This window comes from Drosophila bipectinata, chromosome 2R (genome assembly GCF_030179905.1).
Source record: "Drosophila bipectinata strain 14024-0381.07 chromosome 2R, DbipHiC1v2, whole genome shotgun sequence".
Classification (NCBI taxonomy): domain Eukaryota; kingdom Metazoa; phylum Arthropoda; class Insecta; order Diptera; family Drosophilidae; genus Drosophila; species Drosophila bipectinata.
The window spans coordinates 8,654,082-8,672,422 of NC_091737.1; the positions used below are offsets into that span (position 1 = coordinate 8,654,082).

At 44.2% G+C, this 18,341-nt stretch overlaps 1 protein-coding gene across 1 annotated transcript; it reads left to right on the forward strand.

Moving 5' to 3' along the window:
* Nucleotides 1–10,552: 10,552 nt before the first annotated feature.
* On the forward strand, nucleotides 10,553–12,035 carry LOC108121217 (gamma-butyrobetaine dioxygenase). The gene is made up of 2 exons (XM_017235185.2): nucleotides 10,553–11,463; nucleotides 11,602–12,035. The coding sequence occupies exons 1-2, from the start codon at nucleotides 10,571–10,573 to the stop codon at nucleotides 11,945–11,947; spliced, it is 1,239 nt and encodes a 412-aa protein (XP_017090674.2). The 5' UTR covers nucleotides 10,553–10,570; the 3' UTR covers nucleotides 11,948–12,035.
* The last annotated feature ends 6,306 nt before the right edge of the window (nucleotides 12,036–18,341 follow it).

Sequence of the window (18,341 nt, forward strand, 5' to 3'; positions counted from 1 at the left end):
TGAGTCGATTCCGATGGCTTGTCAAAACAAGGAGAGCAGGCGAAATGAAGCATACAATTGTTGGCAATTTGCAACTAAAATAGCCATTGTGATTGCGTTTTATTAGCTGTCAAATTTTAATTAATTCCCAACATCTTTTTGGCCAGGCTTTATGCATTCAGTTTTTTGTCCTCCCTACCCTGACCAAGAATAGACTAAATCCTCAAGGCAAACGCACACAGGACACAGAACTCAGGACAATGGGCCTGGAACACAGGCACACACAAGGAGCGGGCGCACAGTAATTATTGGGCTCAGGTGTGGGCAGGACATGGAATATAAGTAGCCATAAAGGAGCAACAAATTGGACTTCTCAGGGGTAGGGTTTTGCTTTGCTTTCTTCCTTTTTTTTTGGTTGGTTGGCAAACAAGCCACAAAGAGAAAAGCCATAAGATAAATGGGCTAACTTAAATTAGAATGGCTTCCAGCCGAGAATTGTTAAATGGGGATGCTCCTCGGATTCAAAATGTGAATGCTCTGTCACGCCGAACCAGTTCCAGGTGAGGTTTATCCTAGAAAGCGACCTGGCAAAGTTATGGAATAATAGATAGTTACATCCAAGGGGATGTTTGGAGAAAAAAAGCTCAAAGCCTGAGCCTGATTTGGCAACATCCTGCTATCGGAGAACAAGCCAAGTTTAGAAGGAAATACTTACGATAACTGCAATTTGCACTTAACCCTTGCCAAACGCCGCAAGTTTCTTGGATCAGGATCCGGCTCTGTCGCCTAGGACTCCCAGCTCCTTGGGTTGGACAATTAAAGGAGCACACACACTCTCCTCGCCCTCGCCCGCCAACCAGCTAACTGACTCCAGCTAACCACTCCAGAGCCACTTGAAAAGTTGGCCGCAAAGTGCGAATGCATAATTAATTCCAATTATGAGTTTACCCAACAACATCGGCAACATTGGCACTCGCCTTCGTTCTCGAGACGAGACAAGATGCGTTCCGGGGCAACTTCACAGAGCTAGCTAGATGGTTGCCTGCATGGGGCATCAGTGGGGGCTCGGGGAGGACTTATCAGAGCATCGACAGCCGGGTGATACACCTACCTAACCAACCCACAAGCCCTGCATGCCCCTGAACTTTGATGCCTGCGACAGTCAACCCGTTGGATGTTCCTGTTGCTGTTGCTACTTGTGATGTTGCTGTTGCTTGTTGCATAGTTCGAGTGAGCCAAGTGCTTGGCATGTTTAAACACATGCTCAAGTGTCATTTAGACAGTTATCCGAAGGAGTCTCGGTATCTGGGATCTCGCCTTCTCAGACAATTGATGGCCCAGCGAGCTAACTTCAGCCTCAATTACAAAATGCTAAAAATTGCAATATCAATAACATTTTATGTTGTGCCGCCCCGGCTGGCGGATGGCGGCAGGAGGGTATTTTTTAAAGGTTTAAGGGTAACAACGAGTACCATGGCTAAGTGTTTTTGGCCGCCGACAGCCTTCAAAGCAGCCCTCACTATTAACGGAAATGCATTCTGGCATTCTGGCTTCTGTGTGTGTTTTTTTTTTTCGCTTTCTGGAGAGCAGTGCGTCGCGTCTGCCAGGCTCAAGTGTTTTAATGGATTTTCTAGGAAGCAAATACACACCCACACATGTAAGACCCCGATTATGGAGTTGGATTTCTTCTCATCACTCGCTTTCCATAAAGTACATAGAAAATACTCTCGTTGTTCAAGGAATGTCAAGTTTTCAGGTCTCATGTTTTCCATGTGACATCTCTGCACATGCATCAATCATTTTGGCCATAGCCCCCATCGCCTTCGAGGCAATCTGCGGCATTAAACCAATCAAAAAGAAGTTGAGTTCATAAAAGATAATAAGCTGGCTTAGCCGCATGCCATTCAAGGACTTAAGTCCCGGGGCCGCAGCTGTATCCGCATTCGCATTCGCATCCTCCCTCGCCTTTGCCTCTGCCAGGACTCTGCGGCAGTCCAGGGGAAAGCCTATAAATTTGCAGATTATTTGCATATTGTGTCTGCTTCACTGGCACGTTTATATATACTTTTTTTTGTATACCTTGTATTACAATTGGTATAATTTTTTAAAACAAAGCATACTTGCTGCAGAAACTAATGTAAATAGGGGGCATAAATATCAAGGGAGGCACAAGAAGAATGCAACGCAGATTTGTTTAAATGAGGATCCTTAATAGATATCCTTTCCTATAGTCTGCCTGTCTGTTTCTGTTTCTTAGCAACTCGTCCCTTGAACACTGTTTAATGAAATTCTCGAGCCGTGATGGTCTGCCTTGAAAGGACTGCTGACAGGAAATGCTAATCCGCAGGAAGTCGGCTGCAGTTGATAAATGAGTCATTTGCTTAGTAATTTAAGCGTTCATTCAATAAGCGAACTGGCCAAAAAATTGAGAAGGGCTGCTGTCGCTGGTGCTGGTTCTGGTTCTGGTGCTGGTGCTGCTGTTTCTGGGGTCAGCTCCAAGATTTGTGTAACCAAATACTCATTACATAAGTTGGCAGGACGAGCATGAAGTAGAAACTGGGCAAACAGCACTGCAAGTTGTAGGCACTGAGAGAAAAGGACCTTATCCAATAGTCCTTATTAGACCTAGAGAGTAAAACTACGTTTCCCTGTGTAAAAATATGCTGATATGGAGAATTCTTTCCTGGGGGATGCCAGTCCTTTTCCATTCTGTGTGCCATAGTGTGTGCGTATGGGTGGCATGGGTGGGTGTGAGTGCTAGTTAAGCCAAAAACAAATATTGACAGGCAAAGTCAAATGCTTGACGTGACGGGGACGTGGTCGGGGGCCGACATTTAAAGTAATCGAGTGTTAAAAACGGCAAACGCAGCCAAACATTGGGCTCAGCTAAGTCAAACACCACCCCCAGTAAATATTTAGTTGCTCATAAATTATGAGGGAGTGTGTGTGGGGGGAGGACCAGTGCCGGGAATCGAGACTTTAATGCCTCATTAAAATATGCACGATGGCAATAAAATTCAAGCTGACGCCGCCCGCGGCCAAAGTTCCAGCGATCTGCGATCTCAGAGCTCTCGGGTTTTGGGTGCCTGGGCGGTTTGAGTTTGAAAAACCTGCGGCCGTGCCATAAAAATCTTGAAGGCAGCTTGACAAAGTTTTCACATAAAATAAATTGCTGCCAAATAATAGTCAGGAAACCCGTTAACGTGTCGAAGGATGCAAAGGACGATGACGATGATGACGACGATGATGCCGGGCTGCCTTTTTGCCAACGGCAATTGATAGGAGGTCGAGAGTGTTATAGGGAACGGAATATGGAGGTCTCTGTGGGGGTGCTCTAGCCATCAACTTGTTGTTTATTAAATTACAAATAAATAATGAGACTGATGGGATTGCTGCCTGCCGCTTGCCGCCTGCCTGCCTGCCTGGAGTTATTAAAAACTTTACAGAAACAATTAACACAGTCAGTCATCTGGCTAGGGGTTGGGAGTCCTTTGGGCTGGGTGGCTCGACCCCCAGAGTACGGGGTAAGAGGCTTTTGCTTCCTGTCAAACACTTTAAAACCGAATGACAAATTGAAATCCTGGATTTCGCTTTAAGCCGCACTCAGTCCGAACGTAACCAGAGCATTAACCAAAGTTGCAGCCGCAACAATAACCAAGCCCAGACCCCAACCCGAACCCCAAGCTCAAATCCCACCCCCTCCCAGGATTCTCTCGGGGAGACGGGGAATTGGAATTGCAGCCGCAAATAAATTTGTGCAGAGCAAAATATATGGCAAAAATATAAAGAATTGCATGTGCATAAAAGTAAAGCTACGCCACAGCAAGAACAATGCCAAAAGCAACAAGCAACGAGTTGTGTTGCCCCTTTTTTTATTTATTCTTTTTTTTTTCATTACAATCCAGGATACCAGGCAGGATACAAATGCTGAAACAGAATACAGTTGGGGTGGACTACGAGGGGGGTTTTTCGGGGAATATCTCGACCATTGTTTGCAGGCGCGGGCTCTGATTAGAGAGCAAAAAATAGCAGCCCAGCGCAGTGCGCCCTTCTGTTGTGTTTTATTCACAAAATGCAGTATCAAAAGAAGCGAATATCTTTAAACACTGCAAATTGAAATAACTCTTTTCGAGGGGAATTCGGTCCATCCAGTTCCTTTGCCCACGGGTACCCACTAAAGCAATTAAATCCCAACCAAAACCAAACCATTGCATTTATGGCATTTGTTTAAATTAAATGATCCTTTGAATCAATCAGTTTGTTGCCAAATAATGCCATTTATTTTAATAGAATTTTAAAAAAAGTCATAGAATGTCAATAAAAATGTTATTTTAATAATGAATTTTTTTTAAACATTGGCTCATATTGGCTATATTGAAATGATATGGCTTTTATGTTTATCAGCTAAACCGTGGGTACCCTTGCTGATTTTTTAAAAAATACAAGTTTGGTCAGCATGGAAAAATACTAGTTGATCTTTTAGCAGAATTCCCGAAATGATTTAAAGATATATTACCCATACATCCGCATCAAAATTTAATTATCTTCAAAAAGTTGTTTGAGTCTTTATCTGGCTATCGTCCAAATATCCTTCCAGATCGTCCTTCAACAACTCTTTAATTTGGTCACATAAAGTTTTTAAGTTTTGATTATATGGCCCCTTGGGAAGTCTTTATCTTGGCCAAGTAATATTTAGTCCTTTCGTAAAATAACGAAAAAGATTTTTATATATATTACCTAAAAACTTTCTTCCAATCCTAACACCCCATTGCTTCTTAGGTTTGTTTGGGATTCCCGCTTAAAAAATGTGAAATTCCTGGATTAGGACAAAAGGGCTCCTTGAAAAGTTTATATATAGCACAAAAAGCATCTGATCTTTTAGAAGAGTGTCTTAAAATATCTTTTGATTTATATTGTTTATCTAGGTATTTTATTTAATTTTTCTTTAAAAAATATTCAAATTTTGTTCTCCTTTTAAAAATGGAAAATGTCAGAATTTTAATAATAAAACGACCCTTTTAATATCAACATATATATTAATCAGGAAACATTCAACTATAGATAAATATCCATAAATATTTGTAAATCAATTTCCTTTCAATCTGCATTCTGCAATCTCCAGTTTTAAAACATAATTTGTGTTTAGAATTATTCCCATATTTTCTGTTGGACCCTCTTCAAAATATAAGAAAAATCGTGGGGTATGGCTGTGATTTTCCTTAGAAACCCCGACTCCATCTGCTGAAGTTTGTCACTAACCAGCTGCAGTTGTCAGCGCCTTTCAAAAGGACCTTCCTCCCAGGCCGAGCTCCCCATCTACTGCCCCTCGGACCATCTCACGCTTCACGCTTTCTACTGCCAGTCATCCGAGCGTGCGTTTTGTGTTCTAACCAAAGCGCTCAGTGTTAGTCTTTGATTTGTCACACCAAAGCGAGCTTTTCATGGCGTCCTGTCAGAGTTGCTGCTCCTCCTCCGTTTTTTCCATATCTGCCAGGACACTCAGACAGGCCGGATAGTGAGACACTCCCCATCCCTTGCCGACCCCATCGGGGGCTGGCTGTTGTGCCTGTTTCACGTCCAGTTCTAGCCCTTGGCTGATTTTTGATGAAAAGTTTTCAGTTTCACATTATTCATGCAGAAGCCTCCTCACCCAGTCCCAGTCCCCGTCACCGTCCCAGGCCCTTCGTAGTGCTCTTCTCTGTGTTTTGCGGTTGAATGGAGCTTGCAATTTTTTTTCTTTCTATTTTCACCCGAAATATTTTTTGTTGTTTGTGGCAGCGGAGATGGTACATTTTAATTTTGTGCAAATGGAAAATAATAATCAAGGCAAAATAATAAAATGGACGCAGGCGAGAAAGGTGCAGGAAATCGGAAAATGAGGCGGAGGATTGACAGGACGACCCCGCATGTCGGATGAAGGGGCAAAATACAGCAAGGATGAGTGGGTGGAAGGGTGAGTAGGTGGAGTGGGTTGAGTGGGCGGGTGGCTGGCCCGCAGCTTCGTGTGGCTTTGTTTCGAGTGATTCTCAACAAAGCGCAGTGCACTTAATTCTCTTTACGCACACATGAGGGCAGACGTGTATGACAGGCTTTTTATGCCTAAGTATCTTAAGTTGTCAACTCGAGAAGGCAAAAGAAATCCTTTAATTTGCAGTAAAATGCAAAACGCAGCGCCACTTTGTCACAGCAAGCCAGCCATCCAGCCATCCTGCCAGTCGGGCTAGGGGTGGAATCTGTCAGGATCTACAGGCCAGGAAAGGGGTTACAGTGGGGGGCGAGGACGTATGTATGTGTATGTTCGTATGCAAAAGAAGGCAACAAGTCAGCTTCAACTTGAGCTTCTTCGTGGAGCGTGCATTGGACTTTGCCACTTGCCACATGCGAGCGCAGGCGAATGGCGCCTCAAGGTATGCAGTAAATTAAAATGCAGTGACAGTGGAGGGCCACGGCCCAAAAGGACGAAGGACGAAGCAAGAAGGACAAAGGACGTGGGGTGAGCAGGGCGTGGCGGACTGAGACTAGCGGCAGGGAATGACATGCTCCTTGGATGAGGGCTGCACTTTCCTTTGCACTTTTCACATTAAAAACTTTTGCCCGCAAGCCTGCCCACGCACACACACTAAGCTTAATACACTAAGAAAAAATATATATTGATTTAAAAATTCTATAAGGAACTGCTGATGAAAATTGCCTTTTCGAAGATGATTTTGTTACAAAATCCTCAGAGTCTTGAGGTTCTGACCTTCAACTTTCAAAAGTCCTCTACCCCCTAATTTCTCTCACTGCATGCCTCTTTCTAAGAAAGACAGCAAAGTGAACTTCAGTTTTGACAACACTCACACAAGCAAACAATTACAATGCATTGAGCCATGAGCGACTTTGATTTAGCCAGGTTGGTTACCACACATTCAAGTGGCCAAGACACCCCACAGCAAGAACTCTCGGGGCACACCTCGTTGCTGCCATTTGCATATGAATAGCAAGCAGGTAATAGAGGTGTGTGTGTGTGTGTTGGTGTGGGTGTGGCTGAGAGCTTGGCCAGCGCTTATGGCCACGTTAATGGCAAACTAAACTGCAAACTTTGCTTTTGCCCTGACGCACGCATACGTAATAAAAGGTGTAAATGAGCAAAAGAACCAACTGCCATGCAGCAGGTGAGTTAGCTTGCAGAAGGCGGTGTTAAGGAGGGCGTGGCAGAAAGCCAGCCAGGTGAACAGGCAGCCAGACATGGACTTACGCCTTGGCCCATTATGAGGGCCACTTGCTGCCAACTAAGAAGATTTTTTCTCTCGTCTAACAACAGTGGGTTTTAAAAAAGGTTTGTTTTATAATTAAAGTTTAAGATTAAATTTATAATTGGTTATATTTTATCTATTTTAAGGTTCTAATATTTAAAAAAAAATGTTGACGATTTTATAGCCTTAATTTACTTCTTTCTTACCACAGTAATTTCGTGTGTATTAAACAAAATTTAGCGTCACTTTGAATTACGGCCAAGAGCAGTGGTGACTTGGTAGCTATTACAATGCAAGGACCGGAATAGTCCTACCCAAGCAAGGACATCATGTTTGCAAATTTATGTAGCTGTATAGTTGTATGTTTAGTTGTGAGTTGTGCCAAAGGAAATGCCATAAAAATGTGAAACTGAATTGTGCGGGCAGAAGGACGACGACGACGTCGACGACGGATGGTTGACGGTAAGCTTGGACGCGTTTAAAGTGCAATTAGCGCACGTAATTGTAATCGAGTTGGCCGGCAGCGCCTTTTGGCCAACACCAACACCAGCTCCCTGAGCAAACAACATCCGGCAGGTTGTGATTTCGACTCCGGCTACGACTCCGGCTTACGGCTGTCAGCTTACGGCTGTGCTTGCCTGCCCACGGGGCTGCGTTTTTTTTGCCTGCCTGGGTCCATCCCTCCGTTTTTAAAGGCAACCAGGGAGCTGTAAATAAATTTGGCACTTAATCATATTTACGGATTTTGTGGGTACATTTATTTATATGTCCCACAGTGTGCCCGGTGCTACTTACTGCACTTTTTCCGCCTTCCCTTCCCATTCGGGCTTTGTGATTTTTTGAGGCATTTTCGCGGCTGAGCACTCGAGGAAACACAATACCCGAACCGGACGCCTTCCTGGACCAATTTGCTGCCCATTCTCGAGAGTCGAGTATGGCCTTCTGCCTAATTATGCGTTTTTTGGGCATTGTCAGGGATAAACTGAAATGTGAAATCCAGAAAATATATACATACTTCTGTGTGGCAGGCCCATGAGGCTAATTAGGCTCACAGCATCGCCCATTGTGTTTCCCGAAAAGTTAGACTCTATTGTTAAGGCCACTTCTGGCAGGAACTCACCTGCCGTTCTATGAATAATTTAGGGATTTAAACAAACTGCCGTAAAAACGACAACTATTCAATCTGATTTGTTTGATATTTGACTTGCCACGGTGAAAATAATAAACCATTTTCGGTTTCGATATTGTTTTGTTTGGCATGTTATCCTGCGGTCGTTGTGGGTTTAGTTTAATTTTCGTAAGTGTTGCACTTTCATTGTTCGGCGCGATGTTTGCATAATTTGCGGTTTGTTTTGATCGGTTTTTCGATATAAAAACACTCTTAATCCTTAAATCACTCTTAAATCAACGCATTTGTACAAAACTCCTTTTTTGTTTAGCAACTCATTACTCAAGCCCTGGATCTGCCTTCATCGATATTTGTCACTATTGTTGTTACTGATTATTGTTAAGTGCAGGTGGAATAGTCTGGGGGATGGGTATCTGGGAATGGGTAAAAACTGTCACTTGAATGCATTTTCATTACGCCTCATTACATTTCACTTGCATCTGCAATTGTGTCACATCGCGTTGCCTTTTCAAGCCGCCAAGCCTTCGAGCCTATGAAAGCCAGAAGCCAGGAGCCGAAAGCCCTGGGCCTGAAACTGTCGAGCGAATGGATTCGTTAGCTGAATGGGCTGTGAGTGTTTTTAATTGAAAACAATAAAGTTCTTCTCCTCCTACACTCACTTGCAGAAATGCATTAAATGTTTTCTAAAGGTGAGTGCTTAAAACGAATGTGTAATGCTCTTTTTTTAGGAGGGTTTTGGCAAAAAACTCTAGAAGGATTGTCTTGATAATTTTAATATTTTATTTCTTTTAAAAGAAAGCTTTCTTTTAGCTAAGAAATAACTCTTTTCTTATAATACTTGCACTATACCCCATTAAAAATACCCTTTCTTTGTCAAAAAGAATCTCTGGCTGAGCTAAAAGCTGAGCATTCGATGGATTGTTTGGTTCGCTTTCTTTGTTCGAATATCAAATGGCACCGGTACTGGCAATGGCACTGGCACACACACCTCCCATGGAAATGGAAATGGAAACAAATGAGAGATAGAGGGCCCTGGGCCCCATAGAGCCATAGATGGATAGATACGAGCGAGTGAGTCGCTTTCGAGGCAGACAATACTGAAATGCGAATGCGAAAGTGATAATTAAAAATCGCGCCATATACTCGTATACTGGTTACCAGATTCTGTTGTTGCCGCAGATTCTTTCGCCTCGGCATGAAATGGTTATTGTTTATGATTTTTCCCGCTGCCGGGCAGGATATTCGTGTTGCAATCAGCACTGGTGTTGTGGTGGGATGCAGTTGGGGCTGGGCTGCGCTGACTATATGTGTGTATATTTTCTGCGAATGAAGTGATCAATGCGCCTAACAATGATTGACGGCATTTCCTACAAGAGTGGGAGTGACGAAAGTGGGTGGCTGTGGCTGTTCCTCCGTATAAAAGACTCCCCCTGCTGCAACTGCATCTGACAAACAATTATGCAAAATTGCTGGCGTTTGCAGTTTCATGCAAAAATTAATTTTGCATTTTTAATTTTACACCCAGCCGTGGCGCGGGACAGGGTCTTGTGGTGTCGGGGGTTTACAGCGAGGCAAGAAACCATCATCGTCAGCCGCACAGGCCAAAAGTGCTGCGACGGCAATATGCATGGTTCAATAAAGGATTGATAAGAATTGGGCTTGGCTATTTTTCCACTTAAAAAAAAACTTGGAGAAAGCAGCTTATAGTATTGATAAGCTTACAAGGCATACTTACCATGTATTTTTGACAGAATTTTTTAGGCCTTAAAAGGGGATTTATATATTATTTTATTTAAATACATATACTCTATAAATTAACCAATTTTTTAAGGTAGTACCATTTTCAGGATATATCTTTTCTACCAACCAATTTTTTTTTTATTAGAGATTGTTTTAAAAATTGTTGTATATTTTAATATATTTATCTTTCTTTTTACTATCGTTTTTACAAAGAAGTTATTTTTAATTGGTTTTATTTCCAAAATTTTAACGATATTTTTTAACCGAAATCTCTTCCCTTTTAATCTATTATTTGCTGGCAAAGATATAATATTTATTTTGTAATAATTACAAAAATTATTTGCAGTGTTGCTAGACTTCTTAGCATCACGCGATCAACTATCTGAGCTAACTTGGAGCCACGTACCCCTTAGGATGTTTGCTGCTGGTTGGTCTCCTCATCGAAAATCATTCCGCAATCGGAAGACGTTGTGGTTGGTTGCAAAAAATGTTCCAAGCGGATCGTCGTGAGCTCCCGAGCCATGCCAGTCAGTTGGCTGTGCCTCCCAAGGAGCAGGATCATCCCTGTCTGGTACTGGTCCCAGATATGTACCAGGATATGCAGTTTCCGGATATATGGCTGCGGGATAACTGCCTCTGCCAGGAGTGCTTCATGCCCCAGACATTAAGTCGCTTGCCACAGTTGTGGAACAATCTGGACACCAGTGTCAGGGTCCTGCGTCAGGAGGTGGATGTGGAGCAGCAGGTTCTGTATATCGAGTGGTCCGATGGACACTTCTCCCAGTATCCGTACAGCTGGCTACGCGAACGCGACTTTTCGGAGGCAAATCGCGAGCGATATCTGCGCGACTTTTACCGCCCCGAACAGCAGCTTTGGAGCGGACGCGATTTCGAGCACATACGCCGTGTTTTCAACTACCAGGAGCTACTAACCAACGACTGCGTGCTGCAACAGTGGCTGCAGCACCTGGCTGTGTTCGGGGTGGCGCTTGTCAAGGAGGCGCCACTGCAGATGGATGTCCTGCGGCATTTGTGCAACCGCGTCGGCTTCATGAGACGCACGACTTACGGCGAGGAGTTCAGCGTCCGGGCCCAGCCTGGAGCCAGCAACTACGCCTACCTGGCCGCCCCCCTGCCCCTCCACACGGACATGCCGTACTTCGAGTACCTTCCCGGCGTCACCCTGCTGCACACTCTGGAGCAGTCGGCCTCCCCCGGTGGCGTCAACCTCCTAACGGATGCCTTTTACGTGGCAGATATCCTGCGCGAACGATATCCGGAGCACTTCCGGGTCCTCAGCCAAACGCCGGTCGACTGGGCGGACATCGGGCAGGACGGGGATCTGCAGTTCCACAATATCTGGCGGGCTCCTGTGATCAAGTGGGTATTTAAGATTCTTTAAGATACAATCCTTGGGGGTCTGCCCCAAGGAGATACAATCCTCCTCCTGGTGTGTTAAGCCACACAACTGATAACGTAATCCCGGCTAACATTGTGCTGAAACCAAATTCCTTGCAGCTTGGATGCCGAGGGAAGGTGTGTCAGGATTAACCACAGCATTCCGCAGCGGGATAGCCACTTCAGCGTGGCCCTGGAGGAGGTGCGTCCGTGGTACGAGGCGATGGCCACCTTCGTGCGGTTGGCCCAGGAGCACTCATGCAGCTTCAAGACCACGCCCGGGGACGTGCTGACATTCAACAATCTGCGCTTGGTCCACGGACGCACAGGATACGACGACACGGACCGCAATGTGCGCCACATCCTCGGTGCCTTCATCGACTGGGACATAGTCTATTCCCGGCTTCGTGTCCTGCGGCGGGCGAACACCACATGCCACACATCCTTGACACAGTCTGGGTCTTAAATTATGGATGCCAGATTAATTACTGGTCGACTGCAAAACAAACACAAACTCAATCAATGCCAAACTCAAAAGCATCTTGATTGACACCCCAAACATCCACAAATAGATTTAATCCAATTATTGCCTTACTTTTCAATTTATTTTGAAAATGAAATTAAATGTTTATTGGCATTTTGCAATAAATAGATACTATTTTATGGATTCGTGTCTTTGACATATTTCAATGCTAATTGATGGCAGTTAATTGGGTTAAACATGTGATCATGAGAGTCGAAACATTTGATAGATTAAATGTTGTTTTAATGACTAGTTTTCGATTAAACCTGAACATCTGGCTGATAAGTTGGGGGTACCCATTAAAGTGCTTTAAAATGGGGATTATTAGACTCTTTGAAATAGTATGTTAGTCTAGGTTATCTAATGCTTGTCTCTTTGCTTGTGTTTATAGTTTTACTATTTAAATTATTTATATTTTTGTGAAATCCCTGAGTATATTCAGCCTCTCATCACACCTTATGCAGCCTTTCGAAAACCAAACAGGCCACATAAAGTGAAAGTCCAGCACACGTCATTGTTTACGCCGGACATCAAAGTTGCTTATCAGGGCCCGGCTGAGTCAACAAAGAGTGTTTGCCGAAGTGGGGGATGCTGGTTATCAATTTATGGCAATGCCGAGACTCAACACTGACTTGCGGAGAGCTCTTGGGCTGTGTAAATCACACTGCCACACACACACACCTTCAGTACCCTTCTTAGACAACATCCAACCGAATGTGGCAGCGAGATTTTTACGGGAAAGAAAGCCAACTTTCGGTTTGTCTCGCTGCCACTTTTGGGATTGTTTTGGGATGGGTTTTGGATGGGTGTCGGATGGCTTGGGTGGTTGCCCGCAGGCAAATCCTTTGGAAATCTTTTTATTTATGTCATTGATGCCACCAAAACATAGCGGCAGCAGCAGGAGTAGCAGCAGCAGCCCGGAATCCAAGTCGGAGCACATGAATTTGTACATGGCAGCGAGTAAATCCCTCTAATAATCCACATAATAAGCACTGGAAGTAGCTTGTGGCAGCAACAGGCCGAAAGGGTTGCCCTGGCTCTTGTTTATAAGTTCATAAAAGTCAACGAGCCGGGACACAGAGGCAAGGGGACCCATAAAAAAAAGCCAGCCAGAAAAAAAACACCCAACAAGCCAAATGCAAACGGAAAATGTCAAAAACAACAAAAAGGACGAAGGAAAAAGTTTGCCAAGGAGCAAATCCAATTTCTTCGAAATGTGTGTGGGTTTCGGGACGGTGGAGTGAAATTTTTACTGCAGTTTTGGGGGCAGAAAGCAGACCTTGCAACAGTCATAATGTGTAATTGAAAACCTGCTTTGAATCGCACCCCTGGGTGATGTATGAACGACCCCCACCTCCACGTCCAGGAGAGCACAAGCCACCGCCCTAATTGGCAGCCTGGTCAGCCAGGACACAAATTGTGTGACGCCGTGGCCATTATGTAAACAAGCCGCAACTAAAAAAAAAAAAAATGGCCAGAGAATGCCACAAAAAAGGGGTGTTTCCCGAGACAGTTGCACAATTGCCAAACTAATACGCTTACATACAATTTCCACAATTTCCGGTTTCGGTTTTTGGCTGCTGGATTCTGGATGCCAAGGATGCTCTCTGGCCAGGACAAGAGCCAAGCTTCTGGCTGTCAGGATGATAAACATGCGGCAATTGACGCAATCATTGTCTGTCCATGAATTGAATTAAATCAACTCGAGTGCGACATCTTCGCGCTGACACTTGCAAAATCAGCGAAGGACATCATTCTGTGTTTCCTTCTCGAAATGAATGCCCTTGTTATGCTTGGCCTGACATCGAAATCAAGCCATACGAAAGTATAGGTTTGCCAACAAACAAATGCTTGTCAGTTTCGCCTGAAAAGGACTAACAAAAAAAAGGGGTTTGTGGGTGTGTGTGCTTATGTGGGTAATGCCCCATAATTCCCGTTCGTTTCCGTTTGATTCCGTTGCAGGACATTGCGAGCATTTTGCTTATTAGAATCCGTTTGTGCTCCCCCGCGAATGTGAGCTCTCCAATGCCGCTGGAGGGTAATAAATTCCCCGCCATCCCTCCCCTCTCTTCGGGCAATTTCAAAGTTTATCACCAACGCGCGTCTGCAACTTATGTCGTCTTTCTTCTGCTTCTGCCACAAACCCAGCCATAGTCTCTGCTCCTGCCCATGGCCCTGCCCTTGCCCCTGCTCCTGCCACTTGTTTGTCTGCACGTCTGTTGTGGTTATGTGAAATCACATCGTAAAAATGTCCAGGTCCTCGAAATGGTGCCGTGCCAGCATGCTTCGTGCTTCGTGCCTCGTGCTTTCGCGCGCTCCAAAGCCCATAAGTCCTGACAGTCTCACCTGAGTACCCTCCCACTGCCCGCTCTACCCCTTTCGCCATTCAATTTATAGATGTTGCCCATATAAATATTTATTTCTATGTGCAAGCTGCCTACCCCTTTGACACCACGCCGCGGCATCATTATTATTTTTATGCTTGTGTCTTAAAAGCATTCCGCCGATCAATAAAACCACCACATTCCCATTTCGCCCCTGTGGCCGGGCATCCTTTCCAATAAGCGAAAGTGGTTTTTGAACCACGAAATGATGCTACGTGTGTGTGTGAGAGTGTGTGCCATCAAACAATTAAAGGTCATCGCAATGGGTGGGTGGGGGTGATGGAATCGGGGCTATAATACACAACTGGGCCAAATCCATGAAATGGATTAGTTGGATGTCATCACGGGAAACAACATTCCGTTGAACAATGCAAATCATTTACGGATAACAGGCAATAGTGTCAGCATTTCGCATTTTTAATTAGGCTAAAATAAAGGCTAAAAAGGGCAACAGACCATACAGGCTATAATCGTGGGGGGAGGAAGTTGTTTTAGCCTGCCAGGGTTTCCATTTGTGGTGGTACCTTGAACGCCATTTAAACACCAACTGATAAAAATCTTAATGTTTTATCTACACCCTTTTCACACTTTGTTTGGATCATTAGAAATAGCTTTTAATTTCGAGTTTAAAATCAAGAAGAACCCACACCCACCCATGTAAAATATATATATATTCTATTGTTTCATAGCTTAGTCTATAAATAGGGTGGTATATTAAATTCTTTGATAATTGACCAAAGTAAGAATCTATTTAATCATATTTTAAAAATATTTGAAATACTATAAGAAAGTTTCCAATTATCTCAATACCGACACAGACAAACTAATATTAGTATACCATTTAATATTTATCAAGAAACCCTCCTGTTTTCATTTTAAAACATATTTCAACAACACAAGCTTCCAATTTCCTTAACACTTTGCTTAATTGCCGCCACTGACAGGCCAAATAGTAAATGGGAAAAATATGTAAATACTTGGCCAGATATGTAATTTGGCCAACTGCGTTTTGGCCAAGACGGTCGAGTACTTGGAAATGTCTGAAATCGAGGCAGACATCGGTCTGAATGTAAATTCAAATGGCTGCAGGCCATTCTCATCATAATCATCCTCGTCCTCGCCCTCATCCACATCCACATTATCATCATCATCGTCCTTTTTGGAGGAGAAGCAACACCAAAAACAACAACATTGTAATTAGTGCCAGGAATTGAGTTACGCTTTGAATTAATAACATTTCCGGCATTATAATTTGGACAATATATCACGGGTGTTATCGTGATGGCAGAGCGAACGGAGGCAGCATTGCTGTTGCGGCTTGTGGCATGCAAAACGTAACGGTAAATTGGTTAACAATTACACAAATCTCATAATGAAGTTAGGACCAGGGCCAGGACCAGGCCGAGTACCAGAACCCGGACTAGGGCCCATCCAACGGTAACTATGGCATCGTCAGGACCCGGAACATTTCCATTGCCTGCGGTCAGCAGAATTTCCTACGTCCGGGCTTGGGCTCCCATCTCTCTCGCTCCTGCACACACACACACATATCGGGCCCTCTCTTTCTGTTAAATTGATTAGAGGGCGTTGTGGTCAGAGGGGGCCATCGAAGGGGCCACTGAAGGAGTATTGCCCCAGAAGCTATAGCTGCACTTACCGCCAGCCAATTTGCAGCTTTGTTCTCAAGTGTAACCCTTAACAGGTGTTGATGTTTGCTAAGTAGCTTTTGGCCCTTATGCCCTCCCCAGCCCTGCTCCATCCCCCCCTTTTAGCATCATGCGTTGCTGCACATTGCTTTGATTATTTTCTATTTTCTACAAATTGTATGCAAATAGTTGAGGTTTACCTTTAGTCCAGAGCTCCGCTCCAGGCACTCCAAGGACCCGAGGAGCCGTGTGCCGAGAGCCCAGGGCTCTGCAACCGGAGACAGTTAATATTTCCCAACAAAAGCCGCAGTATTGACTTTTCCACCTGGGCCAAATGAAGCAAACTTGTTTGTCATTACACCTTCGACCCGAAACCCCAAAAAAACACTGGGGCCTTTGTCTTCTAATTGAACTTTGGCACACACAGCCCGTATGTGAGGCTTTTATATCCGCTTTTTTCCAATTCAAAACATAGACTTTAAAATTTAATAATTTATAGAAGTTCCTTCATAAATATCCTTTTCATTTTCGGGTTCGTTTAATGGCTGGCAACTTCATTGTTTTTCCAGGCAGCACAGAAACTTGTAGACTTCAATTTCCACTTTTAATGAAAATTCAACAGATTTCGGGGGGGAAAATGGCAAGAGTCTGCTATTTGGCTAATTGCTTTACGGCCCAGCACAGGTGTGCTATACTGTACTGTTCTAAACTGTGGCAATAATTTCATAAGCACATGCAATTGCCTTTAAATACTCAAAGGCTTTATGAACCTAATAAGGTAATAAGCCAAACATTTTCCCAAGCTAAGCAAATGTGGCATGTTTGCCTAGGATGTTGAAATGTCGATATTCAACCCTATTTTCCACCTCCACCCACTCTTCCTCCCCCCGAAAGGTTAGCCTCATTAGAAGCCAACACATTCTGGCTTTGACTCTTGCCAGTTTGAAATAAAATTCAAGTTTTTATGAGAGCTCGTAAACTGAATCGAATTTTTGGGGAGTGTGTCGACGGGAGTGTGTGTGTTTTGGCCATTTTTTTTTTTTTGGTAATAGAAAACGAGCTGAAGTTGTCGCCTTTTGTATGACCCAAAAGTTGGCAACCTCCCCAGACCCTTAAACCGTTAAAGCAAAAACCCAAATCCATCCTTCTACCCCGGTCTTGGTCAGCAGCTTATTGTTGTAAGCCCCATTGTTGCAAATTTTCTTTTATGCGTTCGGAACGGGGTTATAAAAATGGCATCGACCGGAAATTACAAATGTCCATATAATGCCACTACAAGTGCAGATTAGTGGCTGTCATGTGGGTCGTTAGTGTGTTAGTGGGTGGCCCGAGTGGGCGGCAGTGGGCTGTCTCGGTTTGGATATTGGAAGACTACTGCTCTTCGATCGGCATTTGCTATTTGCTTTAAACAAACAACACGGTTGAATGCCGGAAGTCATTTAGAACTGGCCCGTGTCGTTACAGCACTTGAATAAATTATATTATTTATATAATATTATACTATGCTTGATTAAAGCTTTGAAAGACCTTAAAATGAGAGCTATTAAAGGATAGGAATATCAAGACAAGGCACTTTGTACTCCCCTATTTTAATTATATTTTCCCTCAGTGTAGCGGGGCTCCTCTGGTCAAGTGTATGCCTGGATTGGCGTCTGCTTGTTGAGATGGATTTGCCGATTTGTGGTTCTCGTCTGATGCATCTGCTCCTGCAGTGGCGAATGCATTAAATGCAATGGCAAATACACTCCGGTTTCAAAGGCCGTGGGCCGGAACCCAGAGTCCGGAGTCCTCAGGCCTGCCACGCCCACTTGCTGCTCCTGCTGCTGCTGCTGCTGGAGTTTTGGCATTTGTGTTAATTTCATGCCAGGACTCTGCACACACACACTCGCAATGGAGCAAACCCTCACACAGACACTTATTGCATAACATTGCGGTCTCTGGCGCTCGTGTGCGTGTCCTGGCAACTCTGAATTATGTTTTTGATTTTAGTTGACAATGAGCGGGCACAAATTTATTGTCTACAACTGCAAAATCGAAGCGTTGACACCACCAACACCATCACGAGATACCCGGAAGGCCAACTGCAGCTGCAACAGCAACTGGAAATGCAACTGCAACGTGGGCGTTTTGCAAAGTGCCAACTGCGACAAGGCGTGGCCGTGACAGCTACATAAACACACAGTGCCATCCAAAAAGCCAACGCCTAAACGTATGCAACTGCGGCACTCGTATTGCCACACAGAGACAGAGACGGCCAATGGAGTACGACAGAGAAAGGACGAATCGAATTTGTCAGGGGCCAGTTAG